Raw genomic sequence first — 18,759 nt, forward strand, 5'->3', positions numbered from 1 at the left:
ACTTCATTCACCAATGTTATGCAACATATATTTGTATTTTAAGTTAATTATTTGTTTGAATATCACATTACTTTCTGTGGGTGACAAAACTTTTGTCTTGCCAAAATCTGACCTTTCTGTGTCCATTAACTGATCAATATTTCTGCATTGATGACAATTTATTTTCTTAACCTAAACCACATTTCGGAGGGTTTCAGCTTTCAAAAGAATAATTTATACAACCAATGGATGAATTTAACGTCAGGTTATAAGATTTTATTTACATAACATGCATAAACGACATAACTTCTGTCAGGGAGTGTACAGAATGGGAGGAATAGGTCTAAGCAACAGCACATGTGAAAAAGACTTGGGTATACTAGTAGATCACAGACTGAACATGAGTCAACAGCGTGATGCAGCAGCAAAAAAGGCAAATACAATTCTGGGATGTATTAACAGAAGCATACAGTCTAGATCACGCAAAGTCATTATTGCGCTATACTCCTCTTTGGTCAGACCTCACCTGGAATACTGTGTCTAGTTTTGGGCACCACATTTAAAAAAAACATCAACAAACTGGGGCAAGTTCAGAGAAAAGCGACCAGAACGGTGACTGGTCTGCAAACAATGTCTTATGAGGAAAGTTTACAGGATTTGGGAATCTTTAGCTTGCAAAAAAGACGACTGAGAGGAGACTTAATAGCTGTCTGCAAATATCTCAAGGGCTGTCACATTGTAGAAGGATCATCTTTATTCTCATTTGCACAAGGAAAGACTAGAAGCAATGGGATGAAACTGAATGGGAGGAGACACAGATTAGATATTAGAAAAAAAAACATTTTGACAGTGAAGAGTGATCAATGAGTGGAACAGACTGCCACGAGAGCTGGTGAGTTCTCCTTCAATGGAAGTCTTCAATCAGAGGCTGGACAGACATCTGTCTGGGACGATTTAGTGAATCCTGTTTTGAGCAGGGGGTTGGACCAGATTACCCAGGAGGTCCCTTCCAACTCTAACATTCTATGATTCTATGATCACTTTTGCAAAATTCTTATATGAGTGTTATAAGAAGGGTCATGTATCCTTATATCACCTATAGACCTACTGATGTGAGTATTCAGAGCGATATTTTAATTATAAAAGGTGACGACACATTACAAAGGACATGCGATCATTTTCTGATCAGTTGTGAAATGTAACTAAAACTAATAATGATGGGGCACATTGCTGGTTCTGCATTATGTCAGATTAAAAGTTTTCTTTGCAGAGCAGCGCTCCCTACTACTCAGATGTGAATTGGGTTGTGCTGTAATTCTGTGCATAGCAGATGAATGGAGCACAGCATGGAAAAAGCAGTGAAAGGAATGCACAAACGCAGCGACCCTTCATTCTCAGGATTAATCGGGGTCTCAAAGCATGGACAACTTCAGATGATAAAATGATGGGCTTTTCTAGTGACATTCCAGCACGTTATAAGATGGGAGTTCACCTTTATAGGTTTATGCACGATTTGCAAGTTATAAGCAAGGTTCCGACCTTTGGGCCCCCCCACCATTTCCGAGAACAGAGCTTTGCAGAGCCAGGAGGTCCAAAGTCATTCTCAGTGGACTGCACTAAAAAATCTAAGCAGGCGCTGGCAGTCCCATAGAAAATTAAGGTGGCAGATGTTGAGCTTTCCCTGTTAGACCGGGCTCTGCAGAGTCCCATCCTTGGGTACCAGAGCCCCATTCACAAGGTCGATGGGGTGTTAATAGCTGAACTTCCACATATCTGCAGATTTGTATGTTCTCCCCGTGTTTGTGTGGGTTTCCTCCGGGTACTCCGGTTTCCTCCCACATTCCAAAGACATACTGATAAGGAATTTAGATTGGGAGCCCCAATGGGGGCAGCAATGATAATGTGTGCAAAAGTGTAAAGCGCTGCGGAATATGTTGGCACTATATAAAAATAAAGATTAGTATAAAGATTATCACCTATCCTAACTCTAAAGGTGGGAATAACCCTTTGGCCTCATTAAAATAAAAACACTTCTACTCATCCCCGATGCTGGCACCACTCCAGTAGTGTTGGCACTTGCGTTCTCGGGACTCATGTGAGGTTGTGCCATGAGTTCTGCCCCCAATCAGCGCTGGCGCCACTATTCCCACCCTCGGACGTATTGATCATCGTCAGGAAGCCAACGCTGTGACTGCTGTCTGACTTCCTTTTGATCTTCAATATGTGCAAACGTGGGAACATTGGCGCTGGCGCCTATTGGGATCAGGTGGCATAAGAACCTGACTTGAGAATAATGGGAACAACCCTTTGGCCCCATTAAAATAAGAACACTTATACTCATCTCCGGTGCCGGCGCTGTTCCAGCGGTGTCGGCACTTGCGTTCCCAGTGCTCAAGTGGGGTTGTTATGTCATCTGAGCCCAATCAGCGCTGGCGCCAATGTTTCCACCTTCGCACATATCAAACATCAAAAGGAAGTCAGACAGCAGCCACAGAGCGGGCTTCTTGTTGATGTTCAATACGTCCAAAGGTGGGGATAGTGACGCCAGCGCTGATTGGGGGCAGGGCTCAGGTCACAAACTCACATGAGTCCCGAGAACGCAAGTGCCAACACCGCTGGAATGGCGCCAGCACCGGAGATGAGTAGAAGTGCTTTTATTTTAATGGGGCCAAACATGAGGAATGCGAAGAGGTTCTTCTAGTAGGGGACAAACACTTTAATCACTCTTATTATTACTTCTAATAAATATACACATAATACACGTTGCCCAATTATGACACTAGCTTTGTATGTTCTCATTACAAGGCTCTGACCCTTATATCGTCCTGGGATTTACAAGCCCTTTACCATTTCTGACTTTATAGGCTCATTCAACTGAATGTCTCCATGGCGGATATTCTGCCGGCTCCGTGCTTCACTGCATGGTCAATAAGCAGATTATCTCCATGTAATACTATATCACATATACATAATCTAATACATCATCCTAGATTAGGGACTATTAGCACATTGGATTCCTAAGTCACCACATTTCCATGTTAAGTACATAAAGACAAATAACCAAGGGTCGTTAGTACCTTGTTCGTCAGGATGCTTCCCCTCCACGGGGACGCTGACCGTGCGCCTCAAGAATTTGGTTCTGGTAGGATCGCTTCTCCTCTCTCGTATTAACAGTGGGTGAACCTAAAATAAAGGAAATATAAAATAGAAGATATAAATTGCTAAACATAACTCTGGAGCCAATAATCCCAAGTGACTGTAGAAAAATATTATGATATTAGACAGCATTAAAGCTATAAAACAAAAAAAAGAAAAACTGCAGAAATTAAAGAGAAACTGCCAGCATACCTGAAATACTGTGTTATGCCTAATGAAGCCCTGAGGAGGAAAAGCATGACACTAAGAAACTACTCAATATGTACAAGGATAAAACTACTATAATACTGCTCCTATGTACAAGAATATAACTACTATAATACTGCCCCCATGTACAAGAATATAACTACTATAATACTGCTCCTATGTACAAGAAAACAACTTGTCATGATTCAACTGACGAGTGACATGGGACCAGGGGCACCTTTCCTGGCCCTAACACTAGTGGGAGCCCTTGCTCGCCCTGTACCCTGGGATATTTCAGATGGCAAAGATGCCGGGGCCTCCACCCTTGCCCTGTCTCGTAGATTAGCCCTTTGTCTGTCCCCTTCCCCCACCCAGGGAAAAGGGGATGCTAGTGTGCACCACAGTACACCAACCCAACTGACAGGGTAATACAAACAAGGGTAAACTGAAAACTCCACACACACAAAATATACACTCACATATAATAGAGGTATAGAGGTATTCACTAGGGTGTGTAGGGAGGAGGAAGAAAGCAAAACAGGAAAGGATACGGAATTTCCAAGCGTACAAACCAGGCATCAGTCGCTAATAAATTCCTCCTGCACTCCTTCACAAAACCAACTTCTCCCACTCCTATGTCTTGCAGCAATTGCTAACTCAGACAAGAACTTGTTAATCAATCCCAGATTTTATAGGGGAGAGGAATGGCCAACCGAGCACAGATGAATGCAGGAATTTCCAACATGGCTGATTAACCCCTGTTCTGCTGAAAGAAATAAACACGTTTAATACACTGGAGAAGTGCTTCTTCTCAGCGGCAGAGTAGGAGCCACCAGATGCTGCGGTCTTCTGGCTTCGCTCTGTTGCAGAAACCCAGTGACAGTACCCCCTCTTCTACGAGGGACCTCTGCAACCTCAGGGCCAGGTTTATCCGAGTGTGCAACATGTAAGGCCCAAACTAGTCTGGCCGCATGGACGGCAGAAGCTGGTACCCACATCCTCTCGTCAGGACCGTACACCTTTCAATGTACCATATATTGAAGCTACCGACACACAAGACGAGAGTCTACAACCTTTGCTATCTGGAACTCCAGATTACCATCAATAATGATAGGAGAAGGTGGTAGAGGCGAAGGTACTGCTGATGCCACGTACTTCTTGAGAAGCGAACGGTTAAAAAAGTTAAGGATTCTAAAAGGTAGGTGGCAGAGCAAGGCGGGAATGCTACCAGATTGACGACGGCTAAGATCTTAAAAGGACTGATAAACCTGGGACCCAGTTTCCAAGACTGAACCTTCAGCTTAATGTTCCTTGAGGACAGCCATACCAAGTCACCGACACACAGGTCTGGACCCACCACACATCTCTGATCAGCCACACTCTTATATTTAGAACCTACTTTTCTCAAATTATTAGTCACCCCCTGCCATATGGTAGAGATGGAAGATGAAAACTGTTCTTCCTCCGGTAATCCGGAACGCCGATTACCATTGAAAGAACTAAACTGCGGATGGAACCCATATACCCCGAAAAACAGGGACTTACTGGTTTATACCTGACAACAATTATTTACCGCGAATTCAGCCAACGGTAAGTAGGTAACTCAGTCCTCCTGATTCTCAGACACGAAACATCTGAGATATGTCTCTAAATTCTGATTACCCGTTCAGTCTGCCCGTTAAACTGCGGGTGAAAAGCAGAAGAAAAAGACAAATGGATCCCCTGACAGGTGCAAAACGCCCTCCAAAATTTGGAGATAAACTGCACCCCCCGACCCGATCAGAGACAATATCAGTAGGAATCCCATGCAGTCTAATTATTTCCCTGATGAAAATTTGTGCCAGAGATTTGGCGTTAAGCAAAGCTGGTAAAGCAATAAAATGAGACATTTTACTAAACCTGTCTACCATCATCAGGATTACAGTGTTCCCTGCAGACACAGGTAGGTCCGCAATAAAATCGACTGACAAATGAATCCGAGGTCTGCTGGGAATCTCCAATGGTTGGAGAGCCCCCGACGGACAAGTATGCAAGGTCTTAGAATGCGCATAGATATTGCAGGCGGCCATATACTCCAATACATACTTATGAGCACCTGGCCACCAAACCGCCAAGTAGATCCGCGGTGGCCTTATTCCCAGGAAGTCCAGCCAACACCGTAAAATGATGTTTACTGAGAACCCTAAGACGGAGATTGACTGGAATGAACAGTTTACCAAATAGGCAGGTAGAAGGGGGGGTGCCCCTGAGTATCAGCAACCTCTCTTTCAAGATTGGAGCATATAGTCGCCATCACAACCCCTTTCTGCAGAAAAGGTACCGGTTTGCACTTATCTCCTCCCCCAGGCAAGCAATGGGATAAGGCATCTGCCTTAACGTTTTTGCTCCCCGGGCTAACAGTAACAAAAAAGTTAAACCTGGTAAAGAATAATGCTCATCTTGACTGTCGGGATCTAAGGCGTTTTGCTGTCTACAAGTATACCAGATTTTTATGATCTGTGATAACCATCACTGGGTGAACCGCTCCCTCCAAAAAATGATACCACTCCTCAAAAGCCCATTTGATAGCTAAGTTCCCTATTACCAATATCAAAATTTCTCTCAGCTGGAGGCAGTTTCTTCGAAAAGTAAGCACACGGTTGCCATCTACCAGGAGACACACCTTGCGATAATACAGCCCCCACTCCCACCTCGGAAGCATCAACCTCCACAATGAAAGGCTGAGAGACGTCAGGCTGACCTACCTCTTCCGGCAAGCCTACAACCTGCTCTACCCCTCACCTACTATATCCTCACCCATCCCTTGTAGATTGTGAGCCCTCATGGGCAGGGTCCTCTCTTCTCCTGTACCAGCTGTGACTTGTATTGTTCAAGATTATTGTACTTGTTTTTATTATGTATACCCCTCCTCACAAATAAAGCGCCATGGAATAAATGGCGCTATAATAATAATTAATAATAATAAGAATCGGCGCAGAAGCAAAACAACTTTTCAATATGTCAAACACCTCCCTGGCAGGACTGGACCACTTGGAGAAATCTGTCCCCTTCTTGGTCATATCAGTGAGAGGTTTGGCTACTACCAAAAAGTTTTTTTTATGAATTTACGGTAGTAGTTGGCAAAACTCAAGAATCATTGTAACGCCTTAAAATCCTCAGGACAATACAACTTCAATACCGTTCAGACTTTCGCTGGATCCATGCAAAAACCGGTGGCAGACAACACATATCCAAGGAAAGGGATCTCATCAACTGAGAACATAGACTTCTTGGGTTTGACATCCTACGTGACAATAAATTATATCTGTAAGACCTGCCTGACATGTCCCTGGTGTGAGTCAAGGTCAGGTGAATAAATAAGAATATTATCCAGGTAGATCACAACGAACCTGCCTACCAGGTGACTAAAGATGTCGTTAATAAAGTGCTGAAAGACGGCGGGAACATTCATCAGCCCAAAAGCCATCACCAGATTCTCATAGTGTCCTTCTGGTGTATTGAATGCAGTCTTCCACTCATCCCCCTCTTGATACGGATGAGGTTGTATGCCCCCTGAGGTCCATTTTAGAGAACCATTTTGCCCCAACAATTTGATTAAAGAGGTCAGAGATCAGGGGAAGCGGATACGGATCACAGACAGTGATCGCATTGAGTTCCCGGAAATCCGGGGAAGGACATAACTCCCCCATCTTTTTCTTGACAAAAAATAACTGCACAGCAAGGGGAGAGGAGGATGGCTTGATATGACCCTTAGCCAGACTTTCTGAGATATAGTCCTTCATGGCCTGCCTCTCTGGACCTGAGATGTTATAGACTCTGCTCTTGGGCAGCTTGGCACCAGCAACCAGAGTAATGGCACAATCATAAGGACAATTGGGGGGGATTACAAGCACATCCTCGAAGTCTGGCAGGTAATGGAGCAAGGACTGGGTATCCACCCCAGCCAACTGGGTACCCAAGCAGTGTCTTTGACAGTATGTACTCCACTTAACCACTTCCTGTATCTGCCAATCAATTACCGGATTGTGCAGAGTGAGCCAACGAAGTCCCAGTACCACATATGAGGTCAGACCCTCTAGCACATAACAGTGTAACACCTCAGTGTGCATGGCCTCCACCTGTAGCTGCAAGTCACGGACCACCTGCGTAAGGCCGGGTTCACATTGCGTTAACAGCAGCTCGTTCAACACATGCGTTAACGGGCTGCTGTTAACGCAAATGCCGGTATGTCAGCGTGCTAGCGCAGACAGAGCTAGCAGATGCTCTATCTGCGCTAGCAGTGACGGACCCGGAAACGCTGCAGCCCGCGTCCCAGGGTCCGTCACTCAATGACGGCACATCGCTAGCGCATGCCCATTGTGGGCGTGCGCTAGCGATGTGTCCGACATAGGAATTAATGGCGGCATTAACGGACTGCGTTACACCGCATTATGCCGCGGTGTAACGTAGTCCGTCTAACGGACGCCTGCAACATTGTGTGAACCTGAAACCCAAAAGAGAAATGGACACTAAGAGCTAAAATGTAACACTTTATTGAAGAACCATACACAAATACAGACAAAATGAATAGAAACCAAATAATGGGATGCAATGAAAAGATAAAAAAGGCGACACTAGTGCCACACACGGAACGAGTGACATTTTATAGAGCAGAAAACTTGGTCAATAACACTGATACCAAAAGTGCAAAATACCATACATCAATTAAGTATATATTGCATAGTGCAAATAATAAAATCATACTGATTTTTTATATAAGGGTGACTGAGCACATGGTAATCAGGGATAATACACGTATAATGAATGCTCTAAGATAAAGTGCTGATGCAGGGAGATACACAGTATGCAGGACAATGTAAAAAAAGTGCCTAGTGCAAAGAAATGTATACCAGGTAGTATCAAAAAAATGCTTAATGTAAGCTAGATATGGCAAAGTATCCTATATGGCACAAGCTAGCCAAGACCAGAGGCATGGATCATAAATAAAAGGAAAATCCCATATAATAGAATGAATGAAGCCTAAAGTCTGCCTGCATAATTCCCCCCGAGGAAGCAGCATATGCGAAACGCGCGTTGGGGCTCCCTTTCCCGCACACGGCTGCAGGTTGGTACCCTTTGTATGTACTCTCTTATCTGGATTATGCAGGCAGACTTTAGGCTTCATTCATTCTATTATATGGGATTTTCCTTTTATTTAAGATCCATGCCTCTGGTCTTGGCTAGCTTGTGCCATATAGGATACTTTGCCATATCTAGCTTACATTAAGCATTTTTTTGATACTACCTGGTATACATTTCTTTGCACTAGGCACTTTTTTTACATTGTCCTACATACTGTGTATCTCCCTGCATCAGCACTTTATCTTAGAGCATTCATTATACGTGTATTATCCCTGATTACCATGTGCTCAGTCACCCTTATATAAAAAAATCAGTATGATTTTATTATTTGCACTATGCAATATATACTTAATTGATGTATGGTATTTTGCACTTTTGGTATCAGTGTTATTGACCAAGTTTTCTGCTCTATAAAATGTATCACTCGTTCCGTGTGTGGCACTAGTGTCGCCTTTTTTATCTTTTCATTGCATCCCATTATTTGGTTTCTATTCATTTTGTCTGTATTTGTGTATGCTTCTTCAATAAAGTGTTACATTTTAGCTCTTAGTGTCCATTTCTCTTTTGGGTTTCTACTTATATATTATGGCGGAGCTTTTTACTCCGGTGCCCTTTTTATTAGGTTATTGTGTGAACCTGGCCTAAAGTGCCATGCTTTAGGGGGCGGAGTCAATAGCAATAATGGATATAGGTTTGGACAATATATGCGGGACGAGGCCTTGGTCCCAGACTAACCTAGCGTCGACCAAATGAAACCTTGCCTTACTGTCTAGGAAAGCGGAAACGTCCACCTTATCTCCACCCACGTGTAAAGTAGCTGGTAAGAAAAAATGAATCTTACCCACCGAAGTAATAAGTACACCCCGGTTACCAACCTCCCCGCAACCCGGACCCACTGTTTTTTTCCGGCGGTTGTTTAAAGGGAACCAGTCACCCGCCAAAATCGAAGATGAGCTAAGCCCACCAGCATCAGAGGCTTATCTACAGCATTCTGGAATGCTGTAGATAAGCCCTCGATGTATCCTGAGGCTATGTGCACACATCAGGATTTCTGGCAGAAATTTTCCTGACAAAAGCCGGACATTTCTGCCAGAAATCCGCATGCGTTTTTTTCACGTTTTTGATGCGTTTTTTCCGCGTTTTTTTTATGCGTATTTGATGCGTTTTTTTGTGTTTTTTCCAAATGCATAGAATAGCGGGAAAAATGCAAAAAAACCGCAAAATTAATGAACATGCTGCTTTTTTACCGCAATGCGTTTTTTTCGCAGAAAAAAAAACGCATCATGTGCACAAAAATTGCAGAATACATTCTAAATGATAGGATACATAATGTATGCATTTTTAATGAGTTTTTATAGCGATTTTATCGCGGAAAACGCGAAAAAACCTGAACGTGTGCACATACCCTGAAAGATGAGAAAAAGAGGTTAGATTATACTCACCCAGGGGCGGTCCTGCTACGGTCCGGTCCGATAGGCGTCGTGGTCCAGTCCGGGGCCTCCCATCTTCTTACGATGACGTCCTCTTCTTGTATTCATGCTGCGGCTCCGGCGCAGGCGTACTATGTCTGCCCTGTTGAGGGCAGAGCAAAGTATTGCAGTGCGCAGGCACCGGGAAAGGTCAGAGAGGCCCAGCGCCTGCACACTGCAGTACTTTGCTCTGCCCTCAACAGGGCAGACAAAGTACGCCTGCTCCAGAGCCCCAGCATAAATACAAGAAGAGGACGTCATCGTAAGAAGATGGGAGGCCCTAGACCGGACCGCGACGCCCATCGTACCGGGACCGCCCCTGGGTGAGTATAATCTAACCTCTTTTTCTCATCTTTCAGGTTACATCGGGGGCTTATCTACAGCATTACAGAATGCTGTAGATAAGCCCCTGATGCTGGTGGGCTTAGCTCACCTTCAATTTTGGGGGTGACAGGTTCCCTTTAAATAGAGGTCGAGAAGGACACATGCTCACAAAATGGCCCTTTTTACCACAACAAACACTCCCCATTACGCCGGACTACAGACAATTTGCCAGCATGAGAAGCCGCACCCACCTGCATGGGTTCCACAGTAGGCTCAGCACTGAGTCCCCTCAACCCCAGACCTCCCACCTCGGAGGTGACTCCCTATGTCTCTGGCGAAGATGGCGATCAACTCGTATGGCTGAAACTGATGTATGACAGAACACACTGACTCCATCTGCGTCATTATACCCAATGGACCCATCAGTGCATAGTTTTGCAGGGGTTCGGATGTTAGATCCGTCAATGCCACTGAATGTAGGATGAAACGCTATGTGGTCATAGCCGTGGTAGTACCTGGGACACACGTAGAACCAGGATCAGAAGTTTGCACTGGAAATGCCAAGATGATGCCAAAGACACAATTTACTTCACAGTCACAGCACTAAGAATATAAGATTTCTTACAGATGTACCAAACATTATGACCGGACATTATTGACATTAGTTATGCCGTAATATGCAGAATTTGATGCTAGAAATGCGTTGAGTTCTCACAATTCACAAACTCCTATGGTGGCCTCTGGCACAGTAGGTAATAAGGGGCTCTCCTATGCCCCCGTGTGCCTTCTCCTCAGCCTTTATACCTGTCCCTTCCCCTCCACGCTCTCACTGTCGACCTCCACATGCCTCCTGCTCTTCAATGACTGTCCCTAGGTGCCCTGCCACCAGTGTCACACCAGCTTAGGAATGGTTAATGCCGATGGCTTTGTTCTCTGCTTCCGATTGGAGGAACAGATCAGGACTTTCGGATGACGGGTTAATTACAATAATTATCCTGTACAAGTAAAAGCAGCGGCTGTGAATATAGACCCTACTGCTGTATTCTAATTCTCCCTCTTTCCTATTCTGCTCCTTCATCCGCTCTGTACCCACTGCTCGACCCCACTCTCCCCCTCGTGTACCCTGATGGGGGGTCCTCGATCACTTTCCATACGGTTATCTCCGCTTCGCATTATCCCCTAGTTGTATAACATAGCAGCAGCCCAGAGGTGCTCATCCATCCCCATCACCCCTGCTCATCATTTTGCATGCAGTTCCCTCTTCCCCCCCATCTGTGCCCCCCATCACTTCCCTTCCCTGTCTCTATTTCTCTCCCACTCTCTCCCTCTAATGCTCAGAGTTCCTTGCAGTAACAATGACAGGACAGGATCTGGGAGAGCAGCTTGTAATCCTCCCACATACCCCGTCCATCAGCTGCCTCATTCAGCTTCTGTGCGGGGAGTAGGAGAGAGGCTCCCACCACACTATCACCTCGGCTCCCCTCAGACTGACTGACCACTACCTGTGCCCCCCCTTGTCCTGTCATGCAAGGAACACATCAGACAGTCAGACAAAACCACGTCAAGGTGCAGAGATTCCCCAGACTGAAGGGTGGCATAGAGTGGCCTAATAATGCAAGCTGCGGAGGTGGCCCAGGAGCCTGAGGGCCCTCTGACAACAAAACTGCATTGTTCCTTGGGGAAGGTGTGAAGATATATGATGGTAACTGCACAGTGATGTAATTACAGCACATGGAAATCAATGGATCCGGATTGTCAGCACTGGCACCCGTCTGACAGATCAGTCTGGTTCTCATAGCTTAACCATGTGCCGCTCCGGGTCTCAGAGGATGCTGTCCTCCACAGTCTGCAAAGCCGATGGCCACACCGCCGCGGATCCTCATGGCTGCGACACAGACCTGTCTCCTACTTACTCCTACCCACATAACAAAGGCCCCAAGTGATCTTCATTCATGTCACAGCACCCACTTGGTTGAAAACCAAGATATTGCGCAAATGATGGGAAGATTGACAACTACCTCATATATAGCCACCTTAACTCTAGGAATAGCTAAACAGAAAAACAGTGATTGTTTGGTGACAATGGTTCCTGAATGGTGGGAAATACAAGTCCGCCATCGGCCAGTCAGTTCTTACAGTTCATGTTTTGAAAGCAGAAAAGATGGGTCAAATTATCATGACTAGTGATGAGCGAGTGTACTCGTTGCTCGGGTTTTCCAGAGCACACTCGGGTGGTCTCCGAGTATTTATGACTGCTCGGAGATTTAGTTTCCATCGCTGCAGCGACTGAGTACATGTGGGGGTTGCCTGGTTGCTAGGGAATCCCCACATGTAATCAGGCTGGCTAGTAGCCGCAAATCATCTAGCTGCGGCGATGAAAACTAAATCTCCGAGCGGTCATAAATACTCGGAGACCACCCGAGCGTGCTCGGGAAAACTCTAATCGTGACTACACAACTCTGTCAGGGCATCTCCAAAACAGCAGGCCTGGGGTGTTCACGGTATTCAGTAGGCCTTGTGGAGTGTTCTCGACGTACAGCAAGTCTTGGGTGACACTCACGGTATATGACAGGTCTTGTGTGATGTTCCCAGTAAACAACAGGTCTTGTGGGGTGTTCCCGGTATACAGCAGGAGTTGTGGGGTGTTCCCGGTATACAGCAGGTCTTGTAGGTTGTTCCAGGTATATGGCAGTTCTTGTGGGGTGTTCCCAGTATATAGCATGACTTGTGGGGGGTTCTCGGTATACGGCAGGTATTGTGGGGTGCTCTCGGTATATGGCAGGTCTTGTGGGGCTGTTCCCGGTACATGACAGATTTTGAAGGTCTGGGTTTTTCTTGTAGTTCTGGGTTTTTTCAATATATAGCAGGTCTTGTGGGGTGTTACTACTATACAGCAGGTCTAATGGAATGTTCACGATATACGGCAGGTATTGTCCGGAGTTACCGGTATACGTCAGGTCTTATGGGGTGTTATCAGTACACAGCAGATCTTGTGAGGTTTTCTCAATATACAGCAGGTATTGTGTGCAGTTCCCAGTATACATCAGGTCTTATATGGGGTTCACAGTATATAGCAGGTCTTGTAGTGTGTTCCTAGTATATGGCAGGTCTTGTTTTGTGTTCCTAGCATACTACAGGTATTGTGCAGTGTTCCCAGTATACGTCAGGTCTTATGGTGTGTTACCAGTACACAGCAGATCTTGTGAGGTGTTCTTAGTATATGGAAGGTATTGTGCGGAGTTCCCGGTATACAGCAAGTCTTGCTCGGAGTTCTCGGTATACAGCAGTACTTGTGTGGTGTTCTCGGTATATGTCAGGTCTTGTGGGCTGTTTCCGGTATACAGCGGGTCTTGTGGGATGTTATCGGTATATGGCAGGTCTTGTAGGTTGTTCCTAGTATACATAAGGTCTTATGGGGTGTTACCAGTACACAGCAGATCTTGTGAGGTGTTCTTAGTATATGGAAGGTATTGTGCGGAGTTCCTGGCATACAGCAGGTCTTGCTCGGAGTTCTCGGTATACAGCAGTACTTGTGTGGAGTTCCCGGTACATGGCAAGTCTTGCTCGGAGTTCCCGGTATACTGCAGGTCTTGTGGGGTGTTTCTGGTATACAGCAGGTCTTGTGGGGTGTTTCTGGTATACAGCGGGTCTTGTGAGATGTTTTCGGTATATGGCAGGTCTTGCTCTGAGTTCCCAGTATACAGCAGGTCTTGTGGGATGTTTTTGGTATATGGCAGGTCTTGTAGGTTGTTCCTAGCATACACCAGGTCTTGTGGAGTGTTACCAGTATACGTTAGGTTTAGTGAGATATTCCAACTATACAGAACGTATTGTTGGAAGTTCACGGTATACAGCAGGTGTAATGGCATGTTCCCAGTATAAGGTAGATTTTATGGGGCATACCGGTATACAGCAGGGTCTTGTGAGGTGCTCCCGATATGCAGCAGGGTCTTGCGGGATGTTCCTGTTATAATACAGGTCTTATGGGGTGTTCCCAGTATATGGCAGATTGCGTGGAATGTTCCCAGTATAAGGTGAATTTTGTAGTGTGTTCCCGATATACTGCAGGTCTTGTGGGGTTTCCCAGTATATGGTAGCTCTTGTGGGGTGTTCCCTGTATACACTGGATCTTGTTTGTTGTGCTCAGTATACAGCAGGTTTTGTGGGGTGTTTTTAGTATACGGCAGGTCTTATAGAATGTTTATGTATACAGCAGGTCTTGTAGGGTGTTTATGGTATACAGAAGGTCTTGTGGAGTGTTCCCAGTATAAGGCAGATCTTGTGGACTACTCCTTGTATATGCTGGATCTTGTTTGTTGTTCTCAATATACGGCAGGTCTTGTAGGAGATCTATGTATACAGAAGGTCTTATAGGGTGTCCCCAGTATACAGCAGATCTTATGGGGTGTTCACAGTATGCAGCAGGGTCTTGTGAATTGTTCCCAGTATATGGCCAATCTTAATGAGGTGTTCCTGATATACACTGGATCTTGTTTGTTGTTCTCAGTACACGGCAGGTTTTGTGGGGTGTTACCAGTATATGACAGGTCTTGTGGGGCATTGTCAGCTAAGGAAAGAACTTGTTCAGTGTTCCTTGATTATGGCAGATATTGTGTACAGGTATAGCAGCAGGTATTTTGGTGTTTCCCAGGATATGTAATGGTTTGTATTTACCAACTTTGGTGTTGCTAGAGGTGGGCTCAGGACAGAATCAGTCTGCTCCACCCTCTGGCAGCTGACAGTCCAGTCTCTGCTTACTTCACCAGCAGCAGAATTCTCAGCTATACTGCCATATACTGCAGAGACTCTGCTCCTCCATTACAAGCAGGTCAAAAGACTATTTCTATTGACTCTTCTGCAGCAAAGAGAGATCTAGCTGTGGGGACAATAGCTGAGCATGTGTGTCCAGTGATCATGCACATTGCAGATACACCAAATATAAAGAGTGTACATTGGCCCTCCATCGTGTTGGTTTACATCTGTGACGATACAGCATTTAATCTTAATTATCCAGATGTCTATTTTCAGTAAGTCAGGAGGTAAAGACTGTTATTTATATGTTGACTTTTGAATTGATCTGTTTGTTTCTTTCTTTGGTTGATCAAAAGTCTGAAATGTTGTCTCTTCTTGTCGGTTAAATTGATATTTGCAAATTGATGAATGGTTGTTATTTACCTGTTATATCAGCTCCTACAGTTTATCGTCTGCTATCTTTGTAAGACAGTATAGAAAGGTAGGAGACCAAAAATGCGCAAATAGGGTCTTATCCCCAGGATTGTTTCCAATCAAATATGAGAGAACTGCTCACCTGGTGGTACACAGTAAAAGCGTGTAGTTGTCAGCTGCTGCAGATCCACAGGTCAGCGCTGCGACCTCTCAGAACCGTTATAATAGATGAATGTGGATAAAATCCGCGCTGCTGCGACAAATAATGGATCCAGATAAAGTTATAGGATGTTCGGGTGGTTTATTCAACGCCTTTCGAAGCTCATGGCTTCTTCTTCAGGAAGTTTCCACAGAAAGATATCTTTCTGTGAGATTAACTCACATTGTTTGACTATTTAATCAATTTGCATAGCTTTAAGCTCCTCTGATTTGCAAGTCAACAAGCCAGAGGACCCACCCAGCACGCAACATATTAAGCAAATATCCATTGTTCAATGACTCTGCATCACTGTCTTACAAAGATCCGTTATAATAGATGAATGTGGATAAAATCCGCGCTGCTGCGACAAATAATGGATCCAGATAAAGTTATAGGATGTTCGGGTGGTTTATTCAACGCCTTTCGAAGCTCATGGCTTCTTCTTCAGGAAGTTTCCACAGAAACTGATGCAGAGTCATTGAACAATGGATATTTGCTTAATATGTTGCGTGCTGGGTGGGTCCTCTGGCTTGTTGACTTGCAAATCAGAGGAGCTTAAAGCTATGCAAATTGATTAAATAGTCAAACACTGTGAGTTAATCTCATCACATCTTCCACTTGACCTCAGGATGCTAACTTGAAGGACAACAATTGTGAGCTATATAAAGAGGATATGCCTCTGTAACAATATATCCAAGCTATCCAAGACATCCAAGAGATCCAGAGATCAAAAGAACCAGAAACTCTTTCGAAAACCATAGCCAGGAATACTGTAGAGGATAGCTGCCAGATCATGGCTCCATCACAAGGGACACAAAGTAGACATTCTACAGGATGCCAGCTTAGGGGGACCACGGCCACGGCCAAAAGAATACTGATCTGCTCCATTGACAAACACTGAACCCATGGAACGTTTAGGGAGGTCAAAATGTGGACCCACCGGTCACCTGAGCCCCATGGATACGTTTGGGAAAGTCAGGATTGGGACCCACTGGTCACCTGGCTCCATGGAGATGTTCTGAGAAGCCACGTTGTGACCCTCTGGTCACCTGGCCTTGTACCTCAATAGACTGTCAGCTTCCTAAGCTTGTCATTACCTCCTCTATGTGCGTGTCACAGATGGGGGTAGTTGGCCCTGGAAGCTCTGAAGTCACAGCTGCTCTTATCCTGACAAGTCATTGGAAGGGTGAGACTCTGTAATTTAGCACCATCTTGGGTATTTTGCTAGTTCTGTTCTATGTGTTATTTGCCTGTTTTGTGGTTCAAAAAAGTATTTCCACGCTGTTTTACTATCACCCTGTGTTGTCTGAGTAGTATTATGCCTACAGTAAAAGGAGAGCGGGCGTTCGGTGGGATGAGCTTTGGGCAATGCGGTTTTGGCAAGTGAACTAGAGCACCCCCGTGTATTCACAACATTATTTTACCTTTTTTTGTGGTATGGAATAGCAAAGTAGATCACACTATTCTATACAAGCATACAGAGAAAAAAACATGCGCAGTATACTTTTTTTTTTTTTTTACAGTGAGAGCCTATTGCAGAGGGATCCCATTTTATTCCTATTAAGCTGAAAATGTAACACTCATCACAAATTGGAGGCATACATCAAATCCTCCTGATGATTACCGTATTTTTCTGACCATAAGACGCACTTTTTTTCCTCCAAATTTGGGAGGAAAGTGGGGTGCGTCTTATGGAAGGGATGTAACGTGGGGAGGGGCAGCAGCGAGTGGGATTGCACTGGGAGGCAGGAGGCAGAAAAATGTCCCTGCTGGGCTTCAGGAATCAGCCTGGGGAAACCACATGATCCCGATCATTAAAGTGCAGTGAATATTCATTAGCTGGTTCCCCGCCCACATGTCAGCTGAGAGGTGAGCTGGGAGCAGCACATGAATACTCCTTCACAGGGACACACATGGTTTCCCCAGCGCTGGATTCCTGCAGCAGCTGGGGAGATCTGTGTGTCCGGTGGAGGAGGAGGCAGCAGGGGCCAGAGGAGACACAAGATCGCTACATACCTACCTGCCAGGGCTGTGTTGGGTGCTGAGTGCTCCAACACAAGGACCTGCGTGATGTCAGGAGTGGGCGGGCTGGAGCATCACATGGCAGCACAGAACCCTCGCTCTTCTGATGTCATCACAGGTCCTGCAGACACCACACTACAATCTGCAAGCTTACTCCTGTGCTGTGGAGAGGCAACAAGAGGGAGCGCTCTGTGGTGTCATGGGATGGGATGCTCCAGCATTTTACCTCAGCACAGTGTGGCTGGCTACCACAATTAAAAGGTTAGTCACTACAATACACAATAAAGCACTCTGCCACTTCTGTGGTGAACTATAACTCCCAGCATGCCATAGGATCTGCAGGACATGCTGGGAGTTATAGTTCTCTCAATGGGATCTCAAAGCAGCACTCCAGTGTTATTTTTCAGTGCTGGAGTGGAGCTTTAAATATAAGCCCTGTGCCCCCATTCTTATACTCACCCTCCAGCGTCTTTATACAGTACTTTACAGACACCACACTGGTCCCGCAGCACCATCTTCTACCCGCAGCTTCCAACATAATAACATACTATTATATATAATAACAACACATATAATAGTATGTTTATGTAATTAAATATTTTACCACCTTTTTTGCTTCAAATATTATTTCCCTATTTTCCACCTCTAAAACCTGGGTGCGTCTTATAGTCCGGTGCGTCTTATAGTCGGAAAAATACGGTGCCTCCAGCATAGGGCTCTTAAATTCACACCAGAGTGTAAACCAGCCGTAGACAGAAAGATACTGGAAGTGTTCTGATGTTTGCAGTGGTTGAGCATTAACCCCAAAACGTCTGCACATGCTTAGTTCTTAATGACCCTGCCAATTTTTTTCTCTATTTGGCATTTGGCATTCATAACTTTATTGGGGGGGGGGGGGTACAAATAATTCATTGTGTGTGTACTTTTTCATTTTTTTTGTAGAGAGGATACAGGAAAAATGTATTTTGCTTTTAATACTTTGTTCATGCTGTTCTCAGTTCACACTAAATAACCTCATACACTTGTGTGCACACCACACACATTTTATACTAAATCAACATGTTCTAAAAGATTTTCTGTCTCTCTTCATATCAGTGTTGTGATTACTTAGCATATTGAAACCCATAGCGCTGATGC

The 18,759-nt window shown here is 45.0% G+C and overlaps 1 protein-coding gene across 8 annotated transcripts in view; it reads right to left on the reverse strand.

Annotated features, from left to right (window-relative positions):
• Positions 1-18,759, reverse strand: part of SYNGAP1 (synaptic Ras GTPase activating protein 1) — a 327,642-nt gene that overhangs the window by 226,022 nt on the left and 82,861 nt on the right. For all 8 annotated transcript variants that reach the window (XM_069746244.1, XM_069746242.1, XM_069746241.1 and 5 more), the window contains exon 3: positions 3,057-3,162. In XM_069746244.1, the coding sequence (XP_069602345.1) occupies positions 3,057-3,162 (106 nt within the window). The remainder of the gene's footprint in view (positions 1-3,056; positions 3,163-18,759) is intronic.

Source organism: Ranitomeya imitator, chromosome 2 (genome assembly GCF_032444005.1).
Source record: "Ranitomeya imitator isolate aRanImi1 chromosome 2, aRanImi1.pri, whole genome shotgun sequence".
In the NCBI taxonomy this organism is placed as follows: Eukaryota; Metazoa; Chordata; class Amphibia; order Anura; family Dendrobatidae; genus Ranitomeya; species Ranitomeya imitator.